We start from the raw sequence: 26,046 nt of genomic DNA on the forward strand, positions 1-26,046 counted from the left end.
GTTAAGTAGTGGAACTCACACACTGAAAGGGGCTATAGCAGCTGGAAATAGGGATGTTCCTGACTCTGACAAGGAACTTTCTCTTAAAATAAGGCTGTACATAAGGCTTTTTCCCTTTGACCAATTCCTATAAAACAAATGAGTTTGGAAAAGTCATTATATACAGATTAAACAATACCACTGAGCATCTCCAGGCAACATGCTAATAAGTTAACTGAATACTACATTATATATTATTTTTTAAAGGTTTATAAAATCTCCATGAAAATACTGAGTATCACGAAATCATGAGTATCCACAAATGAACCTAACTTAGTTTTATGGTCTGTCCAGTTATAAAATCAGACTGCAGCAGCTCAGAATTATGGAATCTAGAAGCTGCAAAGAGACCTCTGAAATCCCCTATCTAATCCATACCCTTTGGGTAGCATTGCATAGATTTCATAGTTTTTTGTATAAGTTCTAAGAGGCTCATAAGTGGTTTTGATTAAAGCAGAAATCTGATGGGCCCAGTAACTTTCAATATAAAAGAAATACAACATAATAAGTATTTCTAACGTTTTAAGGATTTTTCTATCGACCAGACTCGATATTATACCTTAAATAAAACTTCCACTATGCAAAATTTATAATTTAAATAGCACCTATAGAATAAAACCTTAGGAGTGCTTTATAGACATCCTGAAGCCAGTGTCACCCTGGTTTAATAAGGCCCAGAGTGACTAAAGATGTGAATTAACTGTCATACCAACATGTGGTAGAATCAAAAAGAGAACTGAATTTTAAGCTCCAATCCAAGGGTTCTCTTTACTTACGCTGGCCACACTGCCACAAGTCAGAACAACTACAATCATTATTTTCATTTTATCTGCTGTAGTTAGACTTCTTTCATGTCCCTTAGACTGAAGGAAAAGTCAGGGAGATGTTCTAGAAAAATACATTTGCATTTCAAATTTGCATTAAAAATGTCTTTCCCTTATTTTCATATCACAAATTCCAAGCATTATCAAAGAAATAACAGATTACGCAGCATTCTGTGTCCTGGGTCTCTGTCTTTTTTAGATTATGAACATCGGAAGTTAGTTGGAATTAAGAAATTTTCATTATTAAGTGTGAAGTATAAATACAAGTAATTTTTTAAAAACTTTATTTTAACACCTAATACAATTCCAATCTTAAGGATTACTTGCACAAAAAAATAAACACATTTGGTATAAAAATGTATCACTTAAACACCCTTTCCCCTCAGCCCCTCCCCCTCCCACCCTCATGAACTGCACTCTATCTGGATGCAGAAACATATAAAGACTAATGGCACAGATTAGTTTTTACCTACAGGAATTTCTGTTTATGTACCCAGGTACTCTAGAGGACACCAGCCCACTTTATCACATGAACCATTTCCTTCAGCCCGCTGAATTTAGTTTCACAAAGAAACAAAGCTTATTATAAAGGCATTTAAAAAACCATTATCTTAAATTCTTTTTAGAAGCACTGACTTTTTTTTTGTTTTGCAACCATTTATATACAGTGTTACGTAACAGCTCTGGAGTACAGTACATGCAGCAGAACATACCTGTTGAATATAAAATCCTTTTCTTAAAATCTTCATCGTTGGAATTCTTTGAAGTCTAAATTATAGAATGCCCATTACTTGGAGAAAATGGTTGAGGAGTACAAACGTCTGCATATGTTGGCCACTGAAATAATCCAAGGCTGACTGGAATAATATTCAGAGCACAGCAGGAGTGCATAAATAATTTACTTACATTATTAAAATACAACCCATAAAATTCAAGTTCAAGATCTTATAGGATTGTCTATGTAAATCCTTTAAGTGGTTGCCTGGAAATGCATTGTCTCTTCTCTCTCTTTTTTTCCTTTTTTTAAAGTCCTATATAAAATGTTGGAGTTTTTTTCTTTCTCAAATGAAACGACCACCCTTATTTGTGCCGACTGCCTCTTCTTTTCATGGCAGCAGTGCACTGTGGACAGTACCATTTTCCTTTTGGTGCTTCTGTCAATCCAACACATCCATAATGGAACCATTCTATGGGGCACTAGAAAGCAAAAATGCAAAGAAATAGTTTTTAGTAAAAGATTAGGAAGTATGTTAAAATATGCCCAGCAGACTAAATATTAATAATTAGAGCCATGGAAACAGAACTTTGACATCTAGGAGCTGATTTGTTGTTCATTTAGTCCAACTGGTAAGTTTCAGAGATGAGGAAATGGAGACACAGAAAATTGTGCATCTTTGTTAACTCTGAGGTTCATGTAATCTACTCCCATAATCTTAAATAATGAACAAAATTCACTAATTTCCGTTAAGCTGGAGAGTACATTGATACCAACTCACAAGGACAAGAAGAAGTGAGATGGGTCTCTCACATAGGCGGTAAATGTATTTTAAAGATTTTATTTAATATTCAGCCTTATTCATTTCCTCATAAAGTAGAACAAGCTACTTGTAATTAAGACATAAAGGATTGCCCTGGGTTTCCTTTCTGGTGTATCTATTCCTAGATATGCAGAGAAAAGGAGTTCCACTGTGCAATATACTAAGTGGTTCTACACTTTCACAGAAAATCTTAGCACTTAGAAGAGCTCAACTGGGAATGAGAGGGATCAGAGAGAGTATGACAGAACTATTCACAGAACTCTCATCCCTCATTTGCACTAAGCGCCCCAGAAGACAGTTTACAATGGTCTTCTTGAAATGGTTTTGCAATAATCACAAACAGCCCACAGTGGTTCTGCACAGGGAGTGGAAGGAAAGTCTTTCTCTATGTGAACGTGTTGTTGGGAACCTGGCAGGTCAGGAAAGCACACATTTTCATGAGCCAACCCTGATCAATTTTCAAATTGTTTTAAAAATTTAAAACTCTTATTATTAACCTTAGGATCTTGACATTACTGATTAGTCCTCTTTAGAATTCAGGGTTCAGTTACCCCTCTGGAGGAAAACATGGACAAGAGGGGGCTGAGCTGTGTGACAGTTAAGAAGGGAGTGGAAACTACTAGACAAAAATATTCTCAGCATTCAAAACATATCTCTAACCCAAATTAAGCTTCAAAGAAAATAAATAGGAATTCTTTTCTTTCAAACCTTCTTTATTTTTTAATATCAGAAGTGGCTCTTATCAGCTGACACTAGCAGAGTACCTTAGGAAATACTATACTAACAGGAGGAAAATAACCCCCGTTAGAGCCTTCACCTTAGCACCATGCTTCCTCAAAGAATGTACTGTTCTAAAGTTCCAATTCTTCACTGTGATAAGTGAACTGAATTCTAGCAAACACAGCACTCTTTGGCAAAAGGGGAGGAGGGTGTTTCTAATTTTCATACAACATAGCACCTTTTGAGAAGTATAATCTGCACATAAAACTGTAAAATTAGCTTTAAAAAAGTTAAAATAGGGAATATATTAAGGCATACTATCCTATTTGGGGGAGGAATACTCTAGCATTATTATAATTAACATAACTTCAAACCTGTTTTCTTATACTGAGAGACACAGTAAACAAAAAAGTATACATTCTAGCAATAATAATCTGTGATTATTTCATTCCTAAATAGAAAAATTTAATACTTACATCTTGGTTATCGCAGCCCACCATCTCACCATAGGATACCTAGTTAAAAGAAAATTAAGTATTTTTGTTATGACTATATAACAAGCACCTAAACCCAAATTAATTGTCTATGATACTGTTAAGAAAATAGAGGGAAATACACTGAATATACAACTGCATTAAGAAACAGGGCATATAGTTTTACACAGTTTACAGTTTTTTTTTCTGGAAGGTTTTTTTGGGACTGGGATGTAGGGGGAGATACACAGAAATTATGTGCTCTTTGAAAGTCTGCAAGAATTTGTTCTGTAGACTACCTCGACAAAGGAGCCAACTTTTTGGGTGGTTCCTTTTATAAAGATTTTAAGTTTCTTTCTTGATTATTTACATACTTAAGTTTTTTTTTACTTTTTCTTGGGTCAGGTTAGGTCATTTATATTTTTGCAGTCAATAGCCCATTTCACTGAAACTTCTAAACTTATTAGCTATTTATTATATGTCCTTTCTCATTTTTCTTTTTGCTGTTCTTCACTAGTACTTTATAGCACGACTTCCTAATTCCTGAATTCATTTAAGTTCTCAATGAACTGAATACGTTTTCAGATAGAGTTTATATTACTAGATGGCGTACTTCCTGATTCTTTGCATGAGTGAAAATACCTGTTCGCGGTTCTATGCACATGATGAACAACTTCTCTGGGTAACAATTTGCGGGGGTGTGGGGTAGGGGCCGGGGGCGGGGGCACTTAGATCTCTCCCTCAAAGCTCTACAGACATATTTCATCAACTTCTAGTTTTTAGTGTTATAGAGGGGAAATCTAGGGTGAATCTGATTTTGTTCTTTTGTAGGTAATCTACCTCTACTGTCAGGATATTTATAGGATATTCTTAATCATTAACGTTAAAAAATGTTTATCAGGTGACAGCAGACCTAGCAAACTCTTAAATGGCATATTCTTAAAAATTAGACTGGCAACTCACACTGTTAAACACAATATACTGCAGACAGATTAAAGATTTAAATGTGAAGAAATTAAAGCATATCAACAGATGAAAACATTTAAAAATCAAGACACATTTATAAGGGGTAAAGGGGAAGAGGCCTTCCTAAGGATGTAATCCATGGCTGAATTCATAAAGAAAAAGACTGACAGTCATTACTACATAAAATTGGAATTTTAGAATTAAAAAACTAAACCAAGCAAAATATTTATATGTGACAAAAATGATAGAAAAAATCAGCCAACACATAAAAGAAGAAATCAAAATGGCCAAAAAAATCCAATCTTACTAAGGTAAATTGAAACAACTCTGTGATTCAAAACTATCAAAATTGGTACATGGTTTTTAAGAGAGAATAAAATGCAGTGCTGGACAGCGTTTAGGAAACAGGCATATTCATCAATTTATTAATTTTGGTAATAAATTTTAGAAGATAATTTGGTAGTTGGTATCAAATATTTATAACTTAATTTTAATTCTAAAGGACTGTCCTAAAAATTAGATGTATGAAATGGATTACATAAAAAATGCCTACCATAATGTTATTTGTAATTTTTAAAAAATAAAACCACTAAAATAATTTATAGCTAAATATTGACTAAATAAGTTACAGTACAGACTATAACAGATAACTGTGAGAAGAAAAAAATGACAAGAAAAATCATGTTCAGTACACATGATTTAGTGAAAAAAGCCAGTTACATAAAAGGACATACCATGATTCCAACTGTCAAATTCAAATACACATACACCTATGTGTGTATCTGTGTACATATGTATTATGAACTGAATGCTTGTGTCCCTTCCCAAAATTCATGTGTTAAAGTCTTAACCCCCAATGTGACTGCCTGTGAGGAGAGGATAAAGGTTAAATGAGGCCATAAGGGTGGAGTCCTAATTCAATCAAGTTGGTGTCCTTATACGAAAGGAAGAGATACCAAAGCTCTCTTTCTTCACCATGTGAGGACTCAACAAGAAGGGGGCCGTCTGCAAGCCAGGAAGAGAGCCCTCACCAGGAACACAATTGGCCAGCACCTTAATTTCAGACTAGCCAGCCTCCAAAACTGTGAGAAAACAAATTTCTGTTGTTTAAGCCACCCAGTCTGTTGTATTTTATTATGGCAGCCTGAGCAGGCTAAGACAACATGCATGTGGGGTACATAGTAGTAGTACATAGAAATGTTTAATTATAGGTTATATCTGAGGGCCGAGATTATGGATGACTTATATGTTTCTTTATACTGTTTGTATTTACAGCAAACACGTCATTTTTATAAGAAGCAGGAGAAAAATATATTAAAGAAGCAAAGATATTTTTAACTGGAGTAAAAAGAACTCTATAAAAATGGAGTAGCTCTTTTTCCTAATTTATTCAGATTATGCTTTTATAGACCTATGTCAGATTTTTACCTGATTACAAATGCAGTATCGTGGTTCATTTGGGTCATAAGTCCAATCAACCTGACTGTTCGAATCAGATTCTGGTACAACTGTTGTCTGTTGAGAGATTTCTTGTACAACAGTTGATGACGAAGAACATGATGATAAGGAAGAAGAGGAGGAGGAAGATGATGACTGCTGGCTTGAAGACTTGTTGTTGTTTCTGAAAAAAACAGTATCAGTTTTATTTGCTCAGCATCCATAAGAAGTTACCTGAAAATAACTTCTAAGTAAGTGGTATGATATGAAATAACATTAAATGTATAAATTAATATTTAACACTCAAATAATCTGATAAACAGATTTAAAAGCACAATTGTTTAGAGCAATAAAACATTTTTCATAACAGTTTATTTTTATCTGAGATTTTTGTTTTCTGGAGAGCAAATATATTTAAAGGAAATTCTTTCAAAATATTTCAAAGTTTTTAGAATAAATTTTTAATCAGTTACTACTTACCATTGATTTAAATTGTAGGTAATACTTTTAAGAATTAGTATTAGTTATGGCTACCTTACAGACATTCTTTGTATTTTTAAGCAAACTGAATACTCTTCATCAAAATCTAAAATACAAATACACAGAAGCATTTGATGAAAATAATCATGACCATCAACTGACATGTGAATACTTACCTGTGTAGGACAGGAAACAAAAAGTGTTAAAATTCACAAGAAATTTACCATTATCCGTATGCTAATAAATTTTAAAAATGCAAAAATTTATCATCGGCAGTTATAAAAAGTTTGGGTCATTAATGAATTTTTAAGATATTTAGCACTTTTGTGGTAATTCTACATTAATCATTCTTTTAGAGATTTAGTCACAGAAAGTACAGGAACCCAGAAAATACAACATTTACTTGCAGAAAATACATTTAAAGAATAAATTATGATAAAATTATGATACAATTCTTTTGATCGAGCATTTGAACTTTCACTATGTATGAATACCTAACATATGCAGGTATTTTGGAAAGATGGTGCCAAATGCTGTTCGGTTTTTATATAATCATCTTAAGAGTCTCATCTACAAAATCTAGGGATATTTTCATAATTTCAATTTTGGGGATGTAATACCAAGAAGTAAGACAACTTGCTCTTAATCAAAATGAAGAATCTTATTTGAAAAAATTTCCAGGAAACACAGGACAAAATAAGGTGTTATAAGCAGAAAAAGTTTCATAAAATGCTTTATCTTAATGAACAAAAGAAAGTAAAAAGAAGTCATTTATTAATAAACGCAATTTAAGACTCTAGAAAAATTACGGTCTCTTAGCACTTTTTAAAGACTTCATCCCTTTCAAAGTAAGTCAGTGTGAAGGAAATGTCATGTCTTCCCACCTCCCCAAAGTTCACCCTGACCCATCATATCATGCTGCCTTTGTTTAATATATGGAAGCCCAGCTGGATGCCAGGTAGTCTGCATACTTAGTAAAGGTACGGGCTACTGTAGCAATAAAACTTACTTGCTCTTTCTCCCGCTCCGTGAATCTGCTGCGGATGAGCTGGCGTTCTGTGTCAATGTAGTCATGAGCGCTGAAGATGATGAATAGCCAGCTGCTTCCCTGGGCATGGAAAACTCTTTTCCCAGCTGAAAGTCATTATTCTTAAATGCTTCATAACTGGCTTTTAAACTTGATGTTCTTCGTCCCTCTTTCATCTTAGAAAGACATTCATTGATAGTATTAATAAATATAAGTATGTATATTTTCTTTTTCAAGTCTTACTAGTTACAGCATTACTTTGGCTTATCCAATATTATTTTGTTTAAACCATTATTTTCATCATTGTAATTTAAGCTATTTTATGTAAAGATTTAAGATCAGTTTTTACCTAGTTCTGAAGTAACTACAGGATGGGTATCTTAAGGAATACAGATAACCAGTACAGAAGTGAACAAACTCAAGGCAACCTACGTTCTGAGGCTATAGAGAAAGCCCTGGAACTGGTAGAAAGAATAAAGTATAGTCCTAGCAGGTGCTGTGGCTTACAGTCAAGAATATGGGCGTCATGAGCAATTACTATGAGAAGGGATCTGCATGAGGTTGTATGAATCTATTTTTTACTTTTCATTATCAATCAGGGAATTTCTGCATATTCATTTCATTAAATAAAATGTCAGATATCATAAAACTATGATTTAAAAATGAAACTTTACAATGCAAGAAAACTCTTTTTGTTCCTATCTAGTTGTTTCTATTTGAGTTTGCCAAGGATCCAGACAAAATTTAACATTGTTTCCAAACCTTTTTCCTTTTTACCTGAGCTGTAGCTTGAACTGCTTGAGCTGCTGCCATGGTAATTGCCCCTGCACCAGTTCCTGAAGACAAGGAGCCAATATTATAGGATGCCAGAGGCTGGGAGGAATTCACATTGTAAGCATTGTTAGAAGAAGCTGTAGAATTATTATTTCGACAACCTGTATAGAATTAAAGAAGCAATAAAAATGATTAGAGAGAACATAAAGTTAGTGAGCTTAAAATATATTAGTTCTCAGCACAGATATAATCACTAAATTTAAAATTTTCATGTCACATTTTTACTTCTTTTTTCCTATCGTATACTTTAACCAGGTAAAGAATCTGTATAATTAATCTTAATTGCTGTCATTTCCCTTTAGTTTAACGCAAACAAAAAGAGAAAACAATCATATTTAAGATAATAAACTTACCTAGCGTATTTTCCTTAGAGGCATCTGATGTTAGGGTAGACAAAAGAGCTTCAGATTTAAACTTCTTTTCAGGTATATGATCTGTTGTCGTATGGTGAGAAGTTGGATTATATTTCCTTTCTGAATATAAATAAAAAATTCAATTTTTTTAAATTTTAGAGAACTATAGACAAGGCATAATATTGTACTCCATCTGGTTATAAACTGATACAGTTATGATCTGAGTTCCTCATGGAATACAGAACATTATGTTTTCTGAGAAGACACGACAAACAGAACTCTCTGTGTCACCTGTTTTAGTAAGAGCAGACTGCTTGGACATTTAAAAAACTTTAATAGGAAAGTAGTGAAGACAACCCATGATACACCATGGTTTCACATATAACATGAGGAGAATTTTGTTTTCAAAACATTAACTACAATTTAAAATAATTTTCAATCAATCTTTCTTTCATATCAAATTGCTCTGTCAAAAAAAGGCACTGATACGGTCATCTAGCCAGCTAGCATCTGACTAACCATTCATTTACTCACTAACTCACCAACCATTTGAGACTTTATTATAAGCCAACAGTAAGCTAAAAAATTGAAAAGCAAGGATAAAAAAGACAAAGAGCCCACAATCAAGTAGTTCACTGTTTGGCTTAGTTCTAACACTCCCTGGAGAGTATCAGGTATCTGTATGTGGTCAGTATACACTGCTACTAGTACCACATGTTCTTCCGCAATGAATTCCAGGGAAAACAGACTACCTGTTCCCAAATCAAATATGCTCTTCCCAAATGAAGAAGATAAATCTGCCAGTAATTGCAATGAAAAAAAATACATCTCACAGAATAAAAGGGGAGGATATTCGTTTCTCAATTGGTTGTGTAAAGCTAGTGAAAGAGAATACATAGATAATATAATGAATTTTTAATTGGCTTTAAAATTTTAGCTGTCCTAAATCAAACTTACTTTCCACTGGAGTATGTGAGTGAGCATGGTGATTGTTCACTGGCTGTGAAGGAGTATCTAATTCCAGAGATCCTAAAAAAAAAAAAGAGAGGCATAGAGATATACCACATGAGATATCGCCACAGAACTTCTTTACACATCAATCAAATACAGGCATTCTGTACCCTTAACCAGCAAAGAACTGGCAAGCTCTGATGCCTATGCCTGTATCATTTTAGGCAAACACATTAGAGGGTCACCACTGCCAATTTTACCCTGAGCCAATCTGATCCTCTTTCTAAACAATAAGTAACCTATTTTTCAATATTCACCTTAGGTACAAAATGGGTCAAAGCACGCTAATGTCTGAGTTAGGGAATTCACGACATTTGGTACAACATAAGTGGATGAATGGGTATTATAACTCCATTACTGATCTGAAAAACTCAACCTAGAGTTACTGAGCTGAAGACCTTTTAATGGGAGAGTATTAGGCAATGGGACATTACTATATGAAAGAAAATCCTTTGATCATTAAAATGACATGCGATAGTAAAGACTTCCTAAAAGAAGTTAGGGATTTTGTTTGTGAAAAGTGATGCATAGAATCTCTACCGCCAAGCTTTAAAATACTTTTAAAGAAATTTCCTGGGTTTATCTTGATCCCTTGAGATGAAATTATGGCAGGGCACAGGGTGGAGCAATTTTTACAACTTGATCTAATTTACTTTCATATGTCTGCGTCCTTACAGAGGATGCTTCATTAACCTTCCTGCAGTACTGAATAGGCATGGCTTATTGCTACTCACAGCTACCATCAGCATTTCAAAAAAATAAAATAAAATATTTTATTTTGCCTCAAAATACTTATTATCTTCAGATAGGGTCCCCCTGGAATAAAAGTATCACAAATAAATAAGATGATCATCTAAAATGATGGATCTATTTTTGAATACAAACATGCAACTATGGGTACCAAGATGGATTCATGTGTGGTTGCTGCCCTGGTTGACATCTAGTGAGTATATAAACAGAGATATATGTAACCTAACACTCTAAAGAAACCTTTCATCTGTGTGTAGAAATAGGTACATGTTGCTGTACCTATTTCTTGCTGTTGAAATGCACCAAGAAAAGAGATGCTTGAATCCTTTAATTAAATTCTACTAGAAATCAGCCATAATACTCACTTGATTCAACTAACATTTAGTGAGTGCCTACTCTGGGCTTAGCACAGCACTATCTGATTTTATGGACGTTATCTATTTAGGCTGGAAGAGCTAAATTAGTTAAAGAATCAGAGCTCATGTCTCCATTTTGGGGAAGTCTCCTGAGTTAAACCCTAGAAGTGATGAGAGTAAATTATAGCAGGAGATCAAGTCGAGTCTTGCAGAGAAATATTAAAATGGTTTCTTGCTGATAAGAGAAAGTTTAGGAAAGACTTCTTGAGAAAAAGAGGAAGTGTTGAAGAACTCATTAAAATCTTTCTTAGTAACACAGCTGAGGGAAAGCTTTAAGGCAGTCCTTAAGAAGAAAAAATAACAACCTTCCTCAACACTTAAGTGCATAAACTGGCAGGGCAAAGTCAGAACATGTAATGCCAGATGGCTGACTTGTTTCTAGATGGTTGTATTCCTTTAAATCTTCGTTCCTACCACTCATCTTACTAGCATATATCCATGTTAAAAAATGGAATGACTTAATATGTTATTTTCATACAGAGTGAGTGGATGATATATTATCTCTCCAAGTATCCGTGACCCAAACAGTCCAACTGCTGGGGACCAAGCTATCCCACCCAGGTGCCACCGTCCACCAAGGAGCAGCACCTGAGAAGCCTCTGCGGAACGTGTGTCTCCTCAATGATGTGCACATGTACTGTCCAACATTGATGCAAAACTGTAAAGTTTACTTACGCCTCTCTAATATTTCTGTAATTCCAGCATTATCAGCTTCCAGCTCCATTTTAAACTTAGCCAGTTCCTGATCCAGCTTTCTCAAGTGTCGATCTACCTGTTTCAAAGAAGATCAAAGATAACCACCACAATTTGGGACACTATTAAAGTGTCAGTTTAATGAGGAAACCTAAATCTTTATTTGTTTTAGCGCATCTGCTTTGTATCCTTGAGCAAGTCAATTAACCTACACTGCAGGTTTTTAATCTATAACATGAGGGTGCTAGGCTAAGTATCTCCGAAGTTTCCTTGAATAAATTTTAAGTTTTAAGAAACCAGAATCGCAATTTGTTAGAAAATGTTTGGAAGAAGTAGGATATGAAAAGTAAAGCAAAGATGGGCGGTGGGTGGTACAGGAGGGTTGGTAACAGTTCTTAGTATGCCCTACAATTACTTTTAGCCTAATCTCCTACTTATAACAAGGCCATCCACACTGCCAGACCATAATAACTGTCACAGTAAGGAATGAAAGATCCTCAGTCTACAAACAAAGAGGCTCCTATATTCTATACATACATTTCTCTAAGGCAGGAGAGTGGACCATTATACTTGTAAACATTTATGTAAAGAGTTGAAACAAAAGGGTTTTTAGCCAGAAAATGCCATTCCACAAAGAGCTTGGTCAAAAGGGTTTTATTGTGGGCTTCCCTGGTGGCGCAGTGGTTGGGAGTTCGCCTGCCGATGCAAGTGACGCGGGTTCGTGCCCCGGTCTGGGAGGATTCCACGTGCCACGGAGCGGCTGGGCCCGTGAGCCATGGCCGCTGGGCCTGCGCGTCCAGAGCCTGTGCTCCGCGGCGGGAGAGGCCACGGCAGTAAGAGGCCCGTGTACCGCAAAAAAAAAAAAAAAAAAAAAAAAGAGTTTTATTGTAATACTGTTGCCCTTGGTTAAGGTGGCAAAATTGTATTTTCTCATTCACCTACAGATCTCTGGACTGATTTCAGAAAATTTTATGACACCTCAAACTAGCAACAAGTCAATGTATTTTTAAAGCTTAATATTAAATTTTTTCAATACTTATTCAAATTTACTACTTTGAAGTGAAACCGAAAAACACCAAGTCTTGAAAAGTATTCATGTCACATTATTGTCAACATCTTTCTTTTTCAAACTCTAGTTTCCCTCTTAATCACTGTTATATTTAAGAGTAACTTTCTCACAAATGTCAAAATGCTATGATACACCAGAGGGCAAAAAATTTAAATAAGACTTTCGATTAAATAATGTGTATCTAAATGAGGGAGTGGGGAAGAAGAGTAGCAAAAGACAATTTGCGGGTGTTAGATGCCACTAATGTGTTTGGTGCATTGGAAGGTTTATGTTTTCTAGTCCTTGCTCTAATCTTTTGAGATAGGTTATTACTGTCTCGATTTCATAAGTGAAGAAACTAAAGCTCAGAAGGGTTAAGCAACATGCCCAAATTCAATAACTAGTGCATTATAAAAATGAGACTTAACTCTGATCTATCTGTAATAGATTGTGCTTCACTGTTTATACCTAACATTGCCCTCTGAACTTCCGCATGCAGAAGCCAATTTTTTAACTCAAAGTAATAGAATTCAAATTGAAAAAAAATAAGACTATTGTCTTATTATTTGTATTTTGTATATTAACAGTAATCATTGGGATGCTGGTTTATGATTTTTCAATAATTCAAGGCCCAATTTTCCTTCCATCTTCACACATAATTTTTCAGAGCTTGGTAGAAGTTGTAATTACAATATTTAAAATTCTATAGGGTCACGTATTATAGACACATGCTACTATTCAAAGAACCTGCAGGTAACTGAGCATCCTTTTTAATGGAAACTCCCTTCCAATAATAAAGTGTGAACACAGACCTGTTATTCAAGAATATCTCTTACATTGTCAAAATTTAATCTCAAGGGAAATCAGAAAAAATACTCATATCTAAATTCCAAGTCTACTTAATGCAATGAAAATACTCCACCGCCTTTCTTATCTACAGCTATACTACTAATAAATATTGAGTTCCTATCGTGTGCTTGGCACTGGGTAAACAGAGAATACCTGAAGAATGAGAGAATCCCTGTCTTCATAGGAATTAAAATTTAGCTGACAAATCAAGATTTATGTAAGATTTTTAACACAGTAAAGGTATAAACAAACAAATAAAAATCTCCTAGATGTAAAAAATAAAAAACAGCGAGAAAGGGTGAGAAGTAGCACATAAAGAAAAAATATAATATTGGGCTATTGTAGACAAAGGAATTATGAACGAGTTAGATAGTGAAGAATGGATTGTTTTCAAACAGGTGGAAAGGAGTGATAATTAAAGAACTAAAGAGTGTATAGAGACAAGAAGACAAACAGAATTCTCAGAGAAAAACAAAGTCTGGTGTGACCTGTCATAGGGGCAGACAGTATAGAGAGGAAGTGTTAGAATCTCGGTTGCGGGCGGGGGGGTGGGGATCGAGGTGAGAGGAAGAAACCATACATACCTCCCTAACTCATTACACCCCTGAATTTAAGAATTGCTTAATTATCTTTTAAGATAGCACTAATAATGTTTATTATACCTGAAAACATGGAAATAATGATGGAATTCCCAATATCAGATAGTTCAGAAAAAGCAGTGGAACCCAAAGAGTTAATAACTCGAAAAACTGAATTCACAATTAAAATAAACAGATACAGAAAAGCCTTAACCACACTGTGGTGGGGAGTTTTGTAAGGGAGCTTTCAATCATTCCCACTGGTAGGTAAAAAAGATTATGAACTGATTAATATTATAAGCAATTATCAAACAATGAGAATTCTTTTTATTCGATTCACCACTGCTGTACTAATCAAATTAGGAGTTGGAAAGAAGTTGACCACAAGATTTAACTTAAGCTATAAAGCAACAGGATACTTAAACAGTATTAAACAGCAATAGCAAGAGCTGCACTGAACGTATCTGAAACCTATTATTAAGTGCATTCCCTCTACCTACATGATTCTGAATGGGTAAAGCACCTATCCTAGCTGAGCTCCATAATGGCCCCCCAGATATCAGGTGAAGCAAGAACCCAAGTTACCATACCGCTTTACAAACACCTGACCCTGTAAGACTGATTTATAGTGGTAAAGAGGGTACTGATCCAATTGAGAGATTTTCCATTAACCACAGATTTCTAACACAAGGCCGACCACGGAGTCTAATTATTGATCTGCTCCCCACTTAATGTCAATAAATGCTAGCCACAAAAGGTCCTTATTCTACAACCCTAAATCATATCCTACAACCCCAAATCATAACTTCTTTAAATTTAGTGTCCTTTTTCTGACCTTTACAGAGACAAAGGAAATTCTGTCAACATTATTTGTTAATATATTCATGATCATAAAATATTTAAGTCACCCTTGGCCCCTCTGCATGAAACAAACAAAAAATCCTGACCCTTTAATTATTTTTGCATAGAGCTGTAATCCTTTATTCTTTCTCTTTTGTCTCTCCCAGTTTTCCAATGTTCAAATTTTAAAATGTATCACTTGATGGACTCAAACTGAACTGAATAAAGCTTTTTAAAAGTTTTTCCATGATTTTATGGCTTCCAACACTGTCAAATTCTAAAAGTTAGATGTCAAGTTTGCCTTTTCACAATGAGCACTCTGTCTACAAGGTTCTAAGTGGAAATCCATGGTAATAAGAGAGAAATTTCTATCCATGAAAAGATCTAGTAATAGGGAATCAGGAGGGTAAACTGGGGAATAAAAAGGAAACATGATGGCAAATCATTTCTCTGATGGTAAGTCATGAAAATGATTCTTCACATCCTGAATTAAATTTAAACTAGATGAAAATTTGATCCATCTTTAGGGTGAATCAAATACTTAAGGCCTTAGCACATAAACTACATCTAATCATTCTCCTAAAAGACAATAAGGATAGGAGACAAATCAAAAGGTCAAGCTCACATAATATATTTCCTTAATTAGAGTATCGGATGAGGAATTCTCAAATTTATAGGTAAAATGTGGGCCTGAAATATAATCATCTCAGGAATAAACCAGGATATAAAAAAGAAGCAAGTTCAAGGGTATTTAGCGCTGTAAGAGGCTGCTAAAACCATTCAAGCATTAACCAAGAGCTCAAGCTTTATCAGCGTATATATAAATCACCTTTACTAGGTATTGTAATCTAATGTGGCCTTATGACAGTGACATCTGACTGAGGAACACCAAAAAGTGTTTAAAGCCTATGAACATCAGGATTCTGGAAGGAAATTATTTTAATAAGATAGATGTTTTTTTAGTCTGTTAGTCAAATTTCACTAAACCCTCTTAAATAAAGCGTCGGTTCGTTCCAATGAACCCCTAGTTCCACAAATTTCTTCATTTGTGGATATTTATGCGGTCTGATTTTTTTCCTTAATAAATGAGGTAGTCAGTACAGTGCTGGTCACAGGAATAGAAAGCTTACTATTGATTTTAAAAGTAAATAAAATATTTTAATGAAAAATAATACAATTAAATACTGTGCTATAGAAAACATTGAGGGGCAAAATCAAACACAATTATATACTCAATTGCTGTATCTCAAAACCTGTAATAATAATACCTGCTTACTTGACATTTCCATAATAATATAATGTTTAAGCAAAGCCATACATACAATGTCCTCTAAGGTGTGTCCCACTCCTCTGTTTAAAATCTTTCACTGGCCTCCCCCTGCTCTTAGACTAAAAACACTGCTTCATCGGCTTTTAGGCCTGCGCGTGCCGGCCTCTGCCTGCCCCGCTCACACCCTCTTCTTTCCCACAACACACCAAGCACACTGGCCTCTTTCCTGGTGCAACCTGTCAGTCTAACCAAGGAGACTCAGACACTGCACCTCAGACACTGCACTTGGTCCATCACCTGCCTGAAATGTTCTTCCTTAAGCCTGTCACATGGCTGTGCTCTTTCTCGCTTTCCAAGTACTGCCTCAGGTGTCACCTCCTTAGACTACACTCATCCTGACTAGTAGACTCTTAAAGCCTCCCCCAGTGACTCACTCTTTCCCCCTCTTTCCACAATGTTTACTTCCTTCACAGCACTTACCAAAATCTCCAATAATCTAGTTTGCCTATATTCATTGCCTGTCTGTATCATTACTGCCCATCCAGCACCAGTTACCACGCATAGTTGGAGATCTATAAATATTTGCTGTATGAGTGAAAGTTATACTCTACCACTAGGTAGAACTGTATAAATACAAGTACCATTGTTTACTGGGTAAAGGATCTATAAATAAAAATTACTGTATTTTTACGCTTACACTATATCCTATCTATTCACCTCTGAAGTACAGGGCCTTCTAAGCTCTCACCTGTTAAATGTTATAGGAATTTAATGAGGGTGCATAATTGATTTTAACATTTTAACAATTATTTATTCATGAGAAGTGATGCTAGTCAAAGAAGTAAAACAAGAAGACTTAAGTCTTAATACAATGAGTTCCAGGGCCTAGGAATTCTCAGATAAGAACAGACTCAGAGGAGAAGTTTGAGCTTGAAGAATAATTATTGCATAATTGCTAAAACTAAGCATACACATGGAAAAGTAATGGAGAAATGTTTCTCGGCTTGGGTGGTGAGTGTGGCGGGGAGGGGGTAAAACTGGCATCACAACAATGCTTTACCGTGTGGCATTTGGTCTCATCAGCCTCTGGAGTTGGGGCTGAAGATGAGAAGAAAACTACCTTTACATGCGAACCACTGAACAGAGTAAGAAACAATGCAGGTCAAAGACAGAACCCTTCAGAACAGCAACCGCTCTGAGTGATACCCAAGGAGACTGAGAAAGGCCACAAAGGTGGGAAGATAATAAATTAACATAAAGTCTCAAGAAGAATGGATTTTATATTAAGGATATCGTGGTCACCTGGAATAGCAATGGAGTCTTTAAAAAGGAAGAAGGGGGGAGTAACAAAAAGAAAAGGGGAGGGAAAGAAAGGGACAGAGATAGGAAAGAGTAGAGAAAAGACAAAAGGCAGTCTTAGAAATAAATAATGGGGGACTATGGAAAAAAAAAACAGGTTTAACTTGGCAGAGCTGAAAGGGAAGCAGTGGCTTCAGGAAAGTAGAAAATTTGATAGAGAAATGAGATGAAGTGAGTTTTTTTAAAGAGCGAGTGCCTACTATCTGCCAAGCTACGAGCACTCTGTGTGTGTGTGCGTGTGTGTGTGTGTGTGTGCGCGCGCATGCGCAGATATAGATAAGAGATATACAGAGACAGATATAGACATATGTATATAAATGTATCTATATTTGTCTCTATATCTCTGTCAAAAGAGAGAGAGATTGATTCAAATCTTCCTTTAAGGCACAAATTAATACTGCTATTTTACAGATAAGGAAACCGAGGTTCCAGGATTAAATAACTTTTCCAAAGTCTTACTGTCAGTGAAGTAGCTGAACTCACGTCTGCAAGAATCCATTATGGGTCCTTGCTTTTTATTACATTCATTACGTTGTATTAAATTTAATACATCACCTGTTATTCCTTCAATCTCTAGCCTAAATAACCTATCTCCCTCAAAGAAGTTACTAATTTTTATTTTCATTCTGTGTTTATCCATTACCTCTGAGTGAAATGCTTTCCCCTCAATACAATACCTGAATCCAGGCCCCCGAGGCTCTGAATAAATTCCGTTCAAAACTCATCTCATACTCTCCAAGAAATCAACAGTAACTCTGCTTGACTTAGGTCAGTCTTTTACCAGATCCCCTTAATACCCAACTGTATTAATCTTTATTTGTTAACATGTTTCTATACAGGCTCTCCACTTTACTTATGGGCATGTCTCTGTGGGCATGTCTTCCCAACTAGTTAACAGACGCCTTGAGGACAGGAGCATTTATAGCATTTACTCTTCATTCCTCCATTGTACCCACATAAAACTCCATTACACCAAGTACACAGTGGATGAAGAGTGTGGTTTGTAAACAAGAGATGGATACACACACACATTTAAAAAGCATATATTTGTTATATATATTTTTTCTAAATGCATGAAGTACTTTTAATAAAGGTGTAAAAAGTAGTAAAGTAAAATATAAACAAAAGATTGGAACCAAAGAGCTATATGATTTAAAAAGCAGGTAGTTTCTAAATAAAGATTGACACCTAGTCACTACATATGAGAAAGAATGTTTTAAACAAATTAGTCCTGGATTCAAACATAAATATCTTTCTCTATGTTTATAGACCTAATTCAAGACCAAAACAATTTAGAACATTTTTTGGTTTTCATTCCACAGTAAATCAAGCCACCAGCCCACTCTACCCTCCTTTAGTCAGTATCTTTAATGAAACTGTTTTCAGACTAACTGTATGAGCAAAAGAGTCTAGGTCTTTATATCCATTAGAATATTTTCACTATGTAAAAACAATTAAGCATTTTCTGTGGTTTTACATGACAAATGCTTTCTAGTTTAGTATAGCATTCACAATGTATACCAAATGGGATATGTACCTTTTATCTGTGTCATGCACACCAATGACATTTATATTAACATGTATCTGTTCAGTAATAAAACTGTATCCACACAAGACTACAAAAATAAGATATGAATCCATATGCTAAAGTTAATCAAAAGTGAGCATTTGTCTTCAGCTTTAACTTGCTTTGAGAGAGAATCAGAAATGAGTATTTCCTAAAGTATATACTTTGGGAGAAGATGCTTTACATTAAAAAAAAAACATAATTATACCAATTTGAGAAATATTGCATATATCTGTCTTCTTGGTGATTTCAATCTTTAAGAAGTGCTGCTGCTACTGTAAAAAACCCTGTTTTTAAAGTTCATTTAATCATGTTTCCCAGTTTTGCCACCTGTGCCAGTTGCTAAGTGCTATCTACTGACGTCACTTAATAGACAGCTGAGTGCTATCCATTAACACAGATTGAAATAAGTCTCTTCTTCATTTTAATCAGACTACCAAGAACTATCAACATAGTACTCTTACGTGTATTTTGTCACAGAAACAATCTCAAGATGATTTATCAGGCAAGTAAGCACACTCCCTTAAGAAGATAAGGATTAGTATAATAAACACCCATTTTTGCTAAAAAAACAAAAAAAGCCTAACATCAGCTACAATCTTATAGCAACGTAGATTTGGCTAAAATATAAGGTTCTTGACCTACTACTGACTGTGGACTTTCTGGCTCTCTTCCACAAAGAAACCAAAAAGTAGACACTGAACTCTGAAATTAAATGGGATCAAGAGAGCAATAATTCAGTTTAGTCTGTTCTTCCTATTACATATAAGCCAACACCATTTAAAACATAATCCATAATTCAAATACGGCATAGCATGCACATTAATTTTACTTACCAAGTCATATATCTGGTTTGCCAACTGTACCTTCTCGTCTGCATCCTCCAAAGCTTTATAGTAATCCTGAATAAAAACATTCGTGTTTCAAGATTAATAATTTAAAAATATGTGTATGCAGGACATATAACTGCATTTTTCATTATCAGAGCTTGTTATCACTGTCAGTCATTATACATTAGCAATAAAAATCCAGTTAGGGATAGGGTGGGAATGGGGTAAGATTAGAAATTTTAGACAACAGCCAAGGATTAAAGGAAGATGTTCAGAATTCCTAGAAAAGATATAAATAAAAAATAAATATCATCCAAGTCTAGCCTCTATACTAGTACAAGTTATGTGAGCCAATGAATAGTTCTTTTTCTTCAAAAATAAATGTTATTTAAGATGTAAGACTTATCTAACTTGTAAAGAGTATTTATGCTAACCATTTTTAAAACTTGTTATAAAAGCAACTATTGAAAGGATTCTGACCTGCATGTCCATTGTTTCCAACTGTTCTATAATTCTCATTTTAAGCTAGGTATCAATTCATATAATCAACCAATACTTTAGATTTCTCCCCTGTATAAAGCAAATTATTTTTTAAAAATCCTATGAAGTTCCATTAAGTATCAGACTTTTAGGGTATATCCAAGCCGTGCTACTCCAAAAACCTAATAGGATAAAGGTATGATGAATGACTTTAGGATGCATATATGTGAAGTCTATACTCACACACACCTGGGCCTCCAGATATCCTCCAAGTCAGGACTAATTCTATAAAAGATTCTGAAGTTTTTGCTCCTAACAGAAATAACATTCCCCCCATGTGGTAAAATAAACAACACAACTAGTTTTCAAATTTCTTTCTCAGTTGATTCTTGAACAATTCTATGAAGGTTGGGGGTAAGGGAGCCATTATTACTCAGAGGTATTAAAGGACCTGTCCCACGTCACACAGTCAAATGGCACAGTCATGACCAAACTGAGGGTTTGTGAGTAGTTCTTCCACCGTATCCCCAAATAAACTAAATCACACCTTTAAAGCAAACCTTGAGGGGAGAGCTGATATCCATTCTAAACTGGAAGAGAGCTCTGAGTACTATAAAACTAACAAAAACTCAAAGAATTCTGTATTTCTAGGACCAACTGATGTACAAATTAAGAGTTTTAAACTAAATATTTTTTAAAGATCTTTTCAATTCTTAGGATTCTGTTCTTCTATGATTCCACCAACCTAGGTACCTAGCAATATATAAAATATGCTTCAGCGTTGCTAATTTTCACCCCAGTATGTGGCCCAAATTGGAAGACAATACACCTTTAAAGACAAGGCAACTTTAATTACCTTAACTACAACAAAACAAATTAAAAGAAAAAATGTACTTTTTAAATGGTTTTGTGACTCTCTAATGAGTCACTAATTATTGAAATAATTTTCTAAATTACCAAGATGCTTCAATGATTAAAAATTCCTGGACTTCCTTGGTGGCGCAGTGGTGTGGAGGACACAGGTTCGAACCCTGGTCCGGGAAGATCCCACATGCCGCGGAGCAACTGGGCCCCTGTGCCACAAATACTGAGCCTGCGCTCTAGAGCCCGCAAGCCACAACTACTGAAGCCCGTGTGCCAAGAGCCCGTGCTCCACAACGAGAGACGCCACTGCAATGAGAAGCCCACACACCGCAACGAAGAGTAGCCCCGGCTCGCCGCAACTAGAGAAAGCCCGCGCGCAGCAACGAAGACCCATCACAGCCAAAAATAAACAAACAAATTTATATATAAAATAAATTCCTATACCTGAAGCTCTAACATTTAATACATCATTTTTAATTTTATAAGTCACGTTTAAATTCTAAAGAGCTATTGATAACTTTCCCTCATTTTGATATCCCCCAAACTATTTAATTTTAAAATAGCTTCCTCAGAGGGTCTCAAAAATTCACAGATAAATCATCCAGAGTGTTGAACATACCTTTTTAATGGATGCCATTTGCTCTTCTCTCCACTCCGGTTTATTTTTCTTTGCATTCATGAAGAATTCACTGACTCTTTGTTCTAGCTGATCCATTGCATCTAGGACATAACATTTCATACTTAGATGACCAAACTCATACACTGAATATACATGCTTTGATGTGAAGAAAGAAAAAAATATCTGAGCACATACACTGTTTTACTTGGTCTGTAACTTAAATATGTCATGTTTTAATAATGTAAATATATGGTGCCTTAATTACCTTAGTAAAAAAAAAGCTACAATTTTCCCTACTGACTATTTTTGTTGTTACTTCTAAACTTCCAATAGTCAAAGTAGTCAACAATGTAGATAGATTCTATACCATAGCTGTTGAATAGTATAGGCTTGGGGTCAAAAACTAACAGTATAAAGTCAGCCAAATATGCTGAAACACGATTTGTTATTGAAATCACTTGATAATCCTCTCATTTATTTCAATAAGAAAATGTGATAAAAAGGTTTCAACCTCTTGCTATATACCATTAAGCACCCCATCATCTCATATCATGACTGAACGTGGTAGGTACAATCATTTATTCACTTAACGCACATTATTATTTGTTCTAGATAAGTTTTTCCTGAAGTGTGTGCTAAGAATAGTCACTTCATTCTATGTCTGCTAAAAAAGGAAAAATAAATAAAAGGGATTTTGTTGCTATATAAATTGAGGAAAACTGTTTTACTATACTGTTCTGGAGATCTGCAGTGCATAATAGTGCATTTCCTAACTTATTTGACAAAGAGATATCTTTTGTTAATCCATAATACCTATTCACTTTAGATAATTCTAATTATTGTAAAAAATGCAAGTTTAAAAAACCTCTAACTTACATTATCAAGTCCAAATTGCTAGAGGACTTAACATTTGTAATGAAAGCATAAAATAACAACTTCCCTTTATTGAATGCCCACTTCGTATCAGGTACTAAACTTTCTAATTTATCTGTATTTCTTTTAATCCGCAAGACAATAAAAATCCCTCAGAAGTGGCGATGTGGTCAAGGCCAATGAATAAGTTAGTAAAGCCCTAAAATGAACTCAGATCTGTCTGATGATAAAATCTACGTTCAATCCTGTAGAAAACACTACTTTAGCAAATATTTAGCATTTCAACTACATTAAAGTTAAAATGAATTTCGTGAGCAAGCTGGAGAAACAACACACAATTCAGACTTCCACACTGCAATCCACTGAACAGAAGGTGATTTCCGTGATGTATCACCTTGTATTATGCACCACATAAAACCGACAGGAGGCTAAGAAAAGAATATTCACAAACACTGGGTATGGAAGTGTGTGTGGCATGGTGGGGCAGAGAAGCAGGGGCGGGGGGGCAGGTTCTTAGCTACCTCAAGACTCCCGCACTCTGGAATGTTGTTTTCTGATCGCTTTCCATGATACTCCTTTCTTCCCTATCATACCCCAAAACCCAGATCTTCCCCCACCCCTACTTTTCTAAGAAGAAAACCTGTCAGCACAAGAAACTTATCTCAATCCTAATTCTATGTATACTCCAAACATAGCTGGTACACATGGGATCAAGAAACATCTGCAGATACACCCCATGAAGGCCAGCCATTAATATTATTCAAACAATTAAGGAATACTTACATTTCTCCAAACAAAAGGAGTGACACAAAGCCAACAAGTACACTTGATTATACATTTTAATTATGTATCGTATATTTCACATTTAAAATTTTTAATATAGTATCTCTACAAGATAGTTGGAACAGCTATATTATATTCATTTCACAAAGGGGGAAGGTGTGTGAGGTTCTTTCAGAGCATGATGGACATACATTTGGTACTCAGCACTGTTTTCTTGTTTCGAAATTTTGCTCTAAGTATTTACCTTGTTATCTCCAAAGGTATTTATTCTTTACCCTCTCTGAATCATAAACTCTTTAAAGAAACTTCACAGAAAAGAAAGATCAAATAAATTAAATACTGTTCTATGAAAGAGCAAGGTTATTTTGGGGAACACGTCTCCGGACTACCAAGCTATAACTGAAAGAAGAAAAGTCAAAATTTTTGTTACAGCAGACAAGAAGCTTTACAGTGAAATTTTATTTACTTTCTTATTTTGACTGAGAAACTACCATATTGTTGACAGTTGAGAATGTATCCTTTAATGTGTAACTTTTCAAATGCGACATTCCAAGTTCACCAGGGTCTCTAAAGAACTACATATAACCTGTGCTTCTATGTGTTGTCCGCTCTTGAATTTTGATTAGCATGAACTTCAACAAAAATATAAATGCTGAAATCTATGTTCTATACATGAAGTCTCAAGTCAAAATCTTCGCAACATGTACGCCGATGTGCGCTAAAACATATCTACATTCTCAACGAAGGTATAGAAACTTTTATTGCACAGTCACAAATTCGAGAAAGGTGCACACGTGCTCTAATGCCACCTTCTCTTGTAAAAGCCAGGAGAAAATTAGCGTGGGAGACAGAAGAGGCAAGATTTGGCATTGCCGGTTCTTTTGGACAACTCCTTCTGTACTAGCGAGTGAGCCGGAGGAGAGCCAAAGAGCAGAGTCGCTGGTGTCGATGGCAAGTAAGTCTGGCACTGAACGCGCGCAGCGAACAAGGGCAAACGCGCCGACTTACTCTGCACTTGCAGGTCCATCTCGCGCATCTCGGTGAAGCGGTCCCGCAGGTCCATTGGTAGCTGCTCAATCACTGTCAATGGGAGAGTCCGTCAGAGGGGCGGGGCCAAAGGCGAAAGTACGCGCATACGTCGCTACGTGCGTGCGTGCGTGCGTGCGTCGGGGGGGGTCGAGGGAGCCGGCAGCCCACAGCGAGGCTGCCAGTTACCGTGAGAAAGAAACATCCCCCGCCTCCCCCTCCCTCCCGCCATCCCGCCAGCCCGTCCACTCCCGCCCTCGCCCGCCCGCAGGTCCCCAAGTCGGGCCCGCCAGTGCCGCCCACTCACTTTCCAGATAGTCCTCTAGGTACAACATCGCGGCCCTCAGAGCTGGGGGAGCGAGGGGGTCCAAGGGTTTATTTGTGTCACTCGCTGTCGCCGGAGTTTTGTCCCTTCCAATATGGCGCCTCCGCTAGCAGCGCCCGCTCGGCTTCGGCGGAAAAAAAAAAAAAAGAAAAAAAAAAACCACTTTGGCTCCTGACAGCGCTTGCCTCACCGCCGCCCGGAGCGGTCATTGGCTGGCTGAAGCATTGACGTAGGCCGACCGGAGTCCGCCTCCGCGTCTTTGTGGGAAGTGTAGTTTTAGCACCTCCCCAGCAAACTTGAACACGCTGGCAGTCCTCCACGTGGAAACTACAAAAACCAAGCGCCGTTGCGAACGGTGCGCAACAGAATCTGAAATGCGGTGCCTCTGTTTATTTGTTGATATTTACACGGGGAATGACGGGAGTTGTATGCGCCTGCAGAACACAACTAGGAACAAGTTTTCACCTGTTTTTTACTGCTGTGATTCCACGCCCCGGCGTTTGTGAGTCATGGATTTCAAGTAGTGCCAGGCAGACGGCAAAGGTTCTAACGCTAGAATTATCAGCAAAGTTCGGGCAATTGGGATTGTTTAAAACAGAGCTCATTGCTGGAATTTATCTTCCGTATCCACTCCTAAAGATGTAAGTGGGACGATAGATTGGCTGCCATCTAACTAAAATAGTTTACACTCAGAATATGGAGTAAATATGTATTTCCCTTATTAAAAGGTGAACAAATATTTCTCAATAGCCTCTTATACAGTCTATTTTGCGGTCCGTCTCGTCTTCATTCTAATGTAATTGATCTATACATATACCTGCACCAGAAAAAAAGTGAGCAAGCAGACATAACGGATGAAACCTTACTATCTAATGGGCTATCTTAGCAATAACTAGATAACGTTGAGTAAAAAGCCTGTATTAGACGTCTGTAGTCCCGGGAGTTGTCTTTTTTTTTTTAATCTTTGGACTACTCCCAGCATTTGTTCAACCGTGCTATATTTAGCCTTTCACTGCTCAGTTTGTTTCCTTTTTCTTTCAAACGTTTGCACTCAGTAGAGATTGGGTATTATTATTTTACAACTGTCTTAACTTTTTTTTCAGGGACATGTGTCTTTAGTTCATAATTTAATGTTCTGTTTATGTTTTTCAGATTGGAGTTGAAACACTTTATG

General features: G+C 36.0%; 1 protein-coding gene across 1 annotated transcript; it reads right to left on the minus strand.

The window, feature by feature from the left end:
• Window positions 1-700: 700 nt before the first annotated feature.
• Window positions 701-24,986, minus strand: ING3 (inhibitor of growth family member 3). Its single transcript, XM_082662223.1, has 12 exons — window positions 24,855-24,986; window positions 24,530-24,601; window positions 21,866-21,966; window positions 19,909-19,974; window positions 11,544-11,640; window positions 9,649-9,720; window positions 8,692-8,811; window positions 8,282-8,439; window positions 7,487-7,680; window positions 5,989-6,181; window positions 3,598-3,636; window positions 701-2,060 (listed from the first exon to the last, which is right to left on the minus strand). Exons 1-12 carry the CDS (start codon window positions 24,880-24,882, stop codon window positions 1,944-1,946), a joined length of 1,257 nt encoding a protein of 418 aa, XP_082518349.1. The 5' UTR covers window positions 24,883-24,986; the 3' UTR covers window positions 701-1,943.
• Window positions 24,987-26,046: the final 1,060 nt, after the last annotated feature.

The sequence above is a fragment of the Grampus griseus genome, assembly GCF_964374135.1.
Source record: "Grampus griseus genome assembly, chromosome: 9".
Taxonomy (NCBI): Eukaryota; Metazoa; Chordata; class Mammalia; order Artiodactyla; family Delphinidae; genus Grampus; species Grampus griseus.

Excerpts from the sequence above, each read along its gene's own strand:
- ING3 (XM_082662223.1), bottom strand. The coding sequence starts at position 24,882 with ATGTTGTACCTAGAGGACTATCTGGAAA. Across the intron at positions 24,602-24,854 it reads CCTAGAGGACTATCTGGAAA|TGATTGAGCAGCTACCAATG; the intron begins GTGAGTGGGCGG and ends TCCCATTGACAG. Across the intron at positions 7,681-8,281 it reads CAGTTCAAGCTACAGCTCAG|ATGAAAGAGGGACGAAGAAC; the intron begins GTAAAAAGGAAA and ends TGTCTTTCTAAG.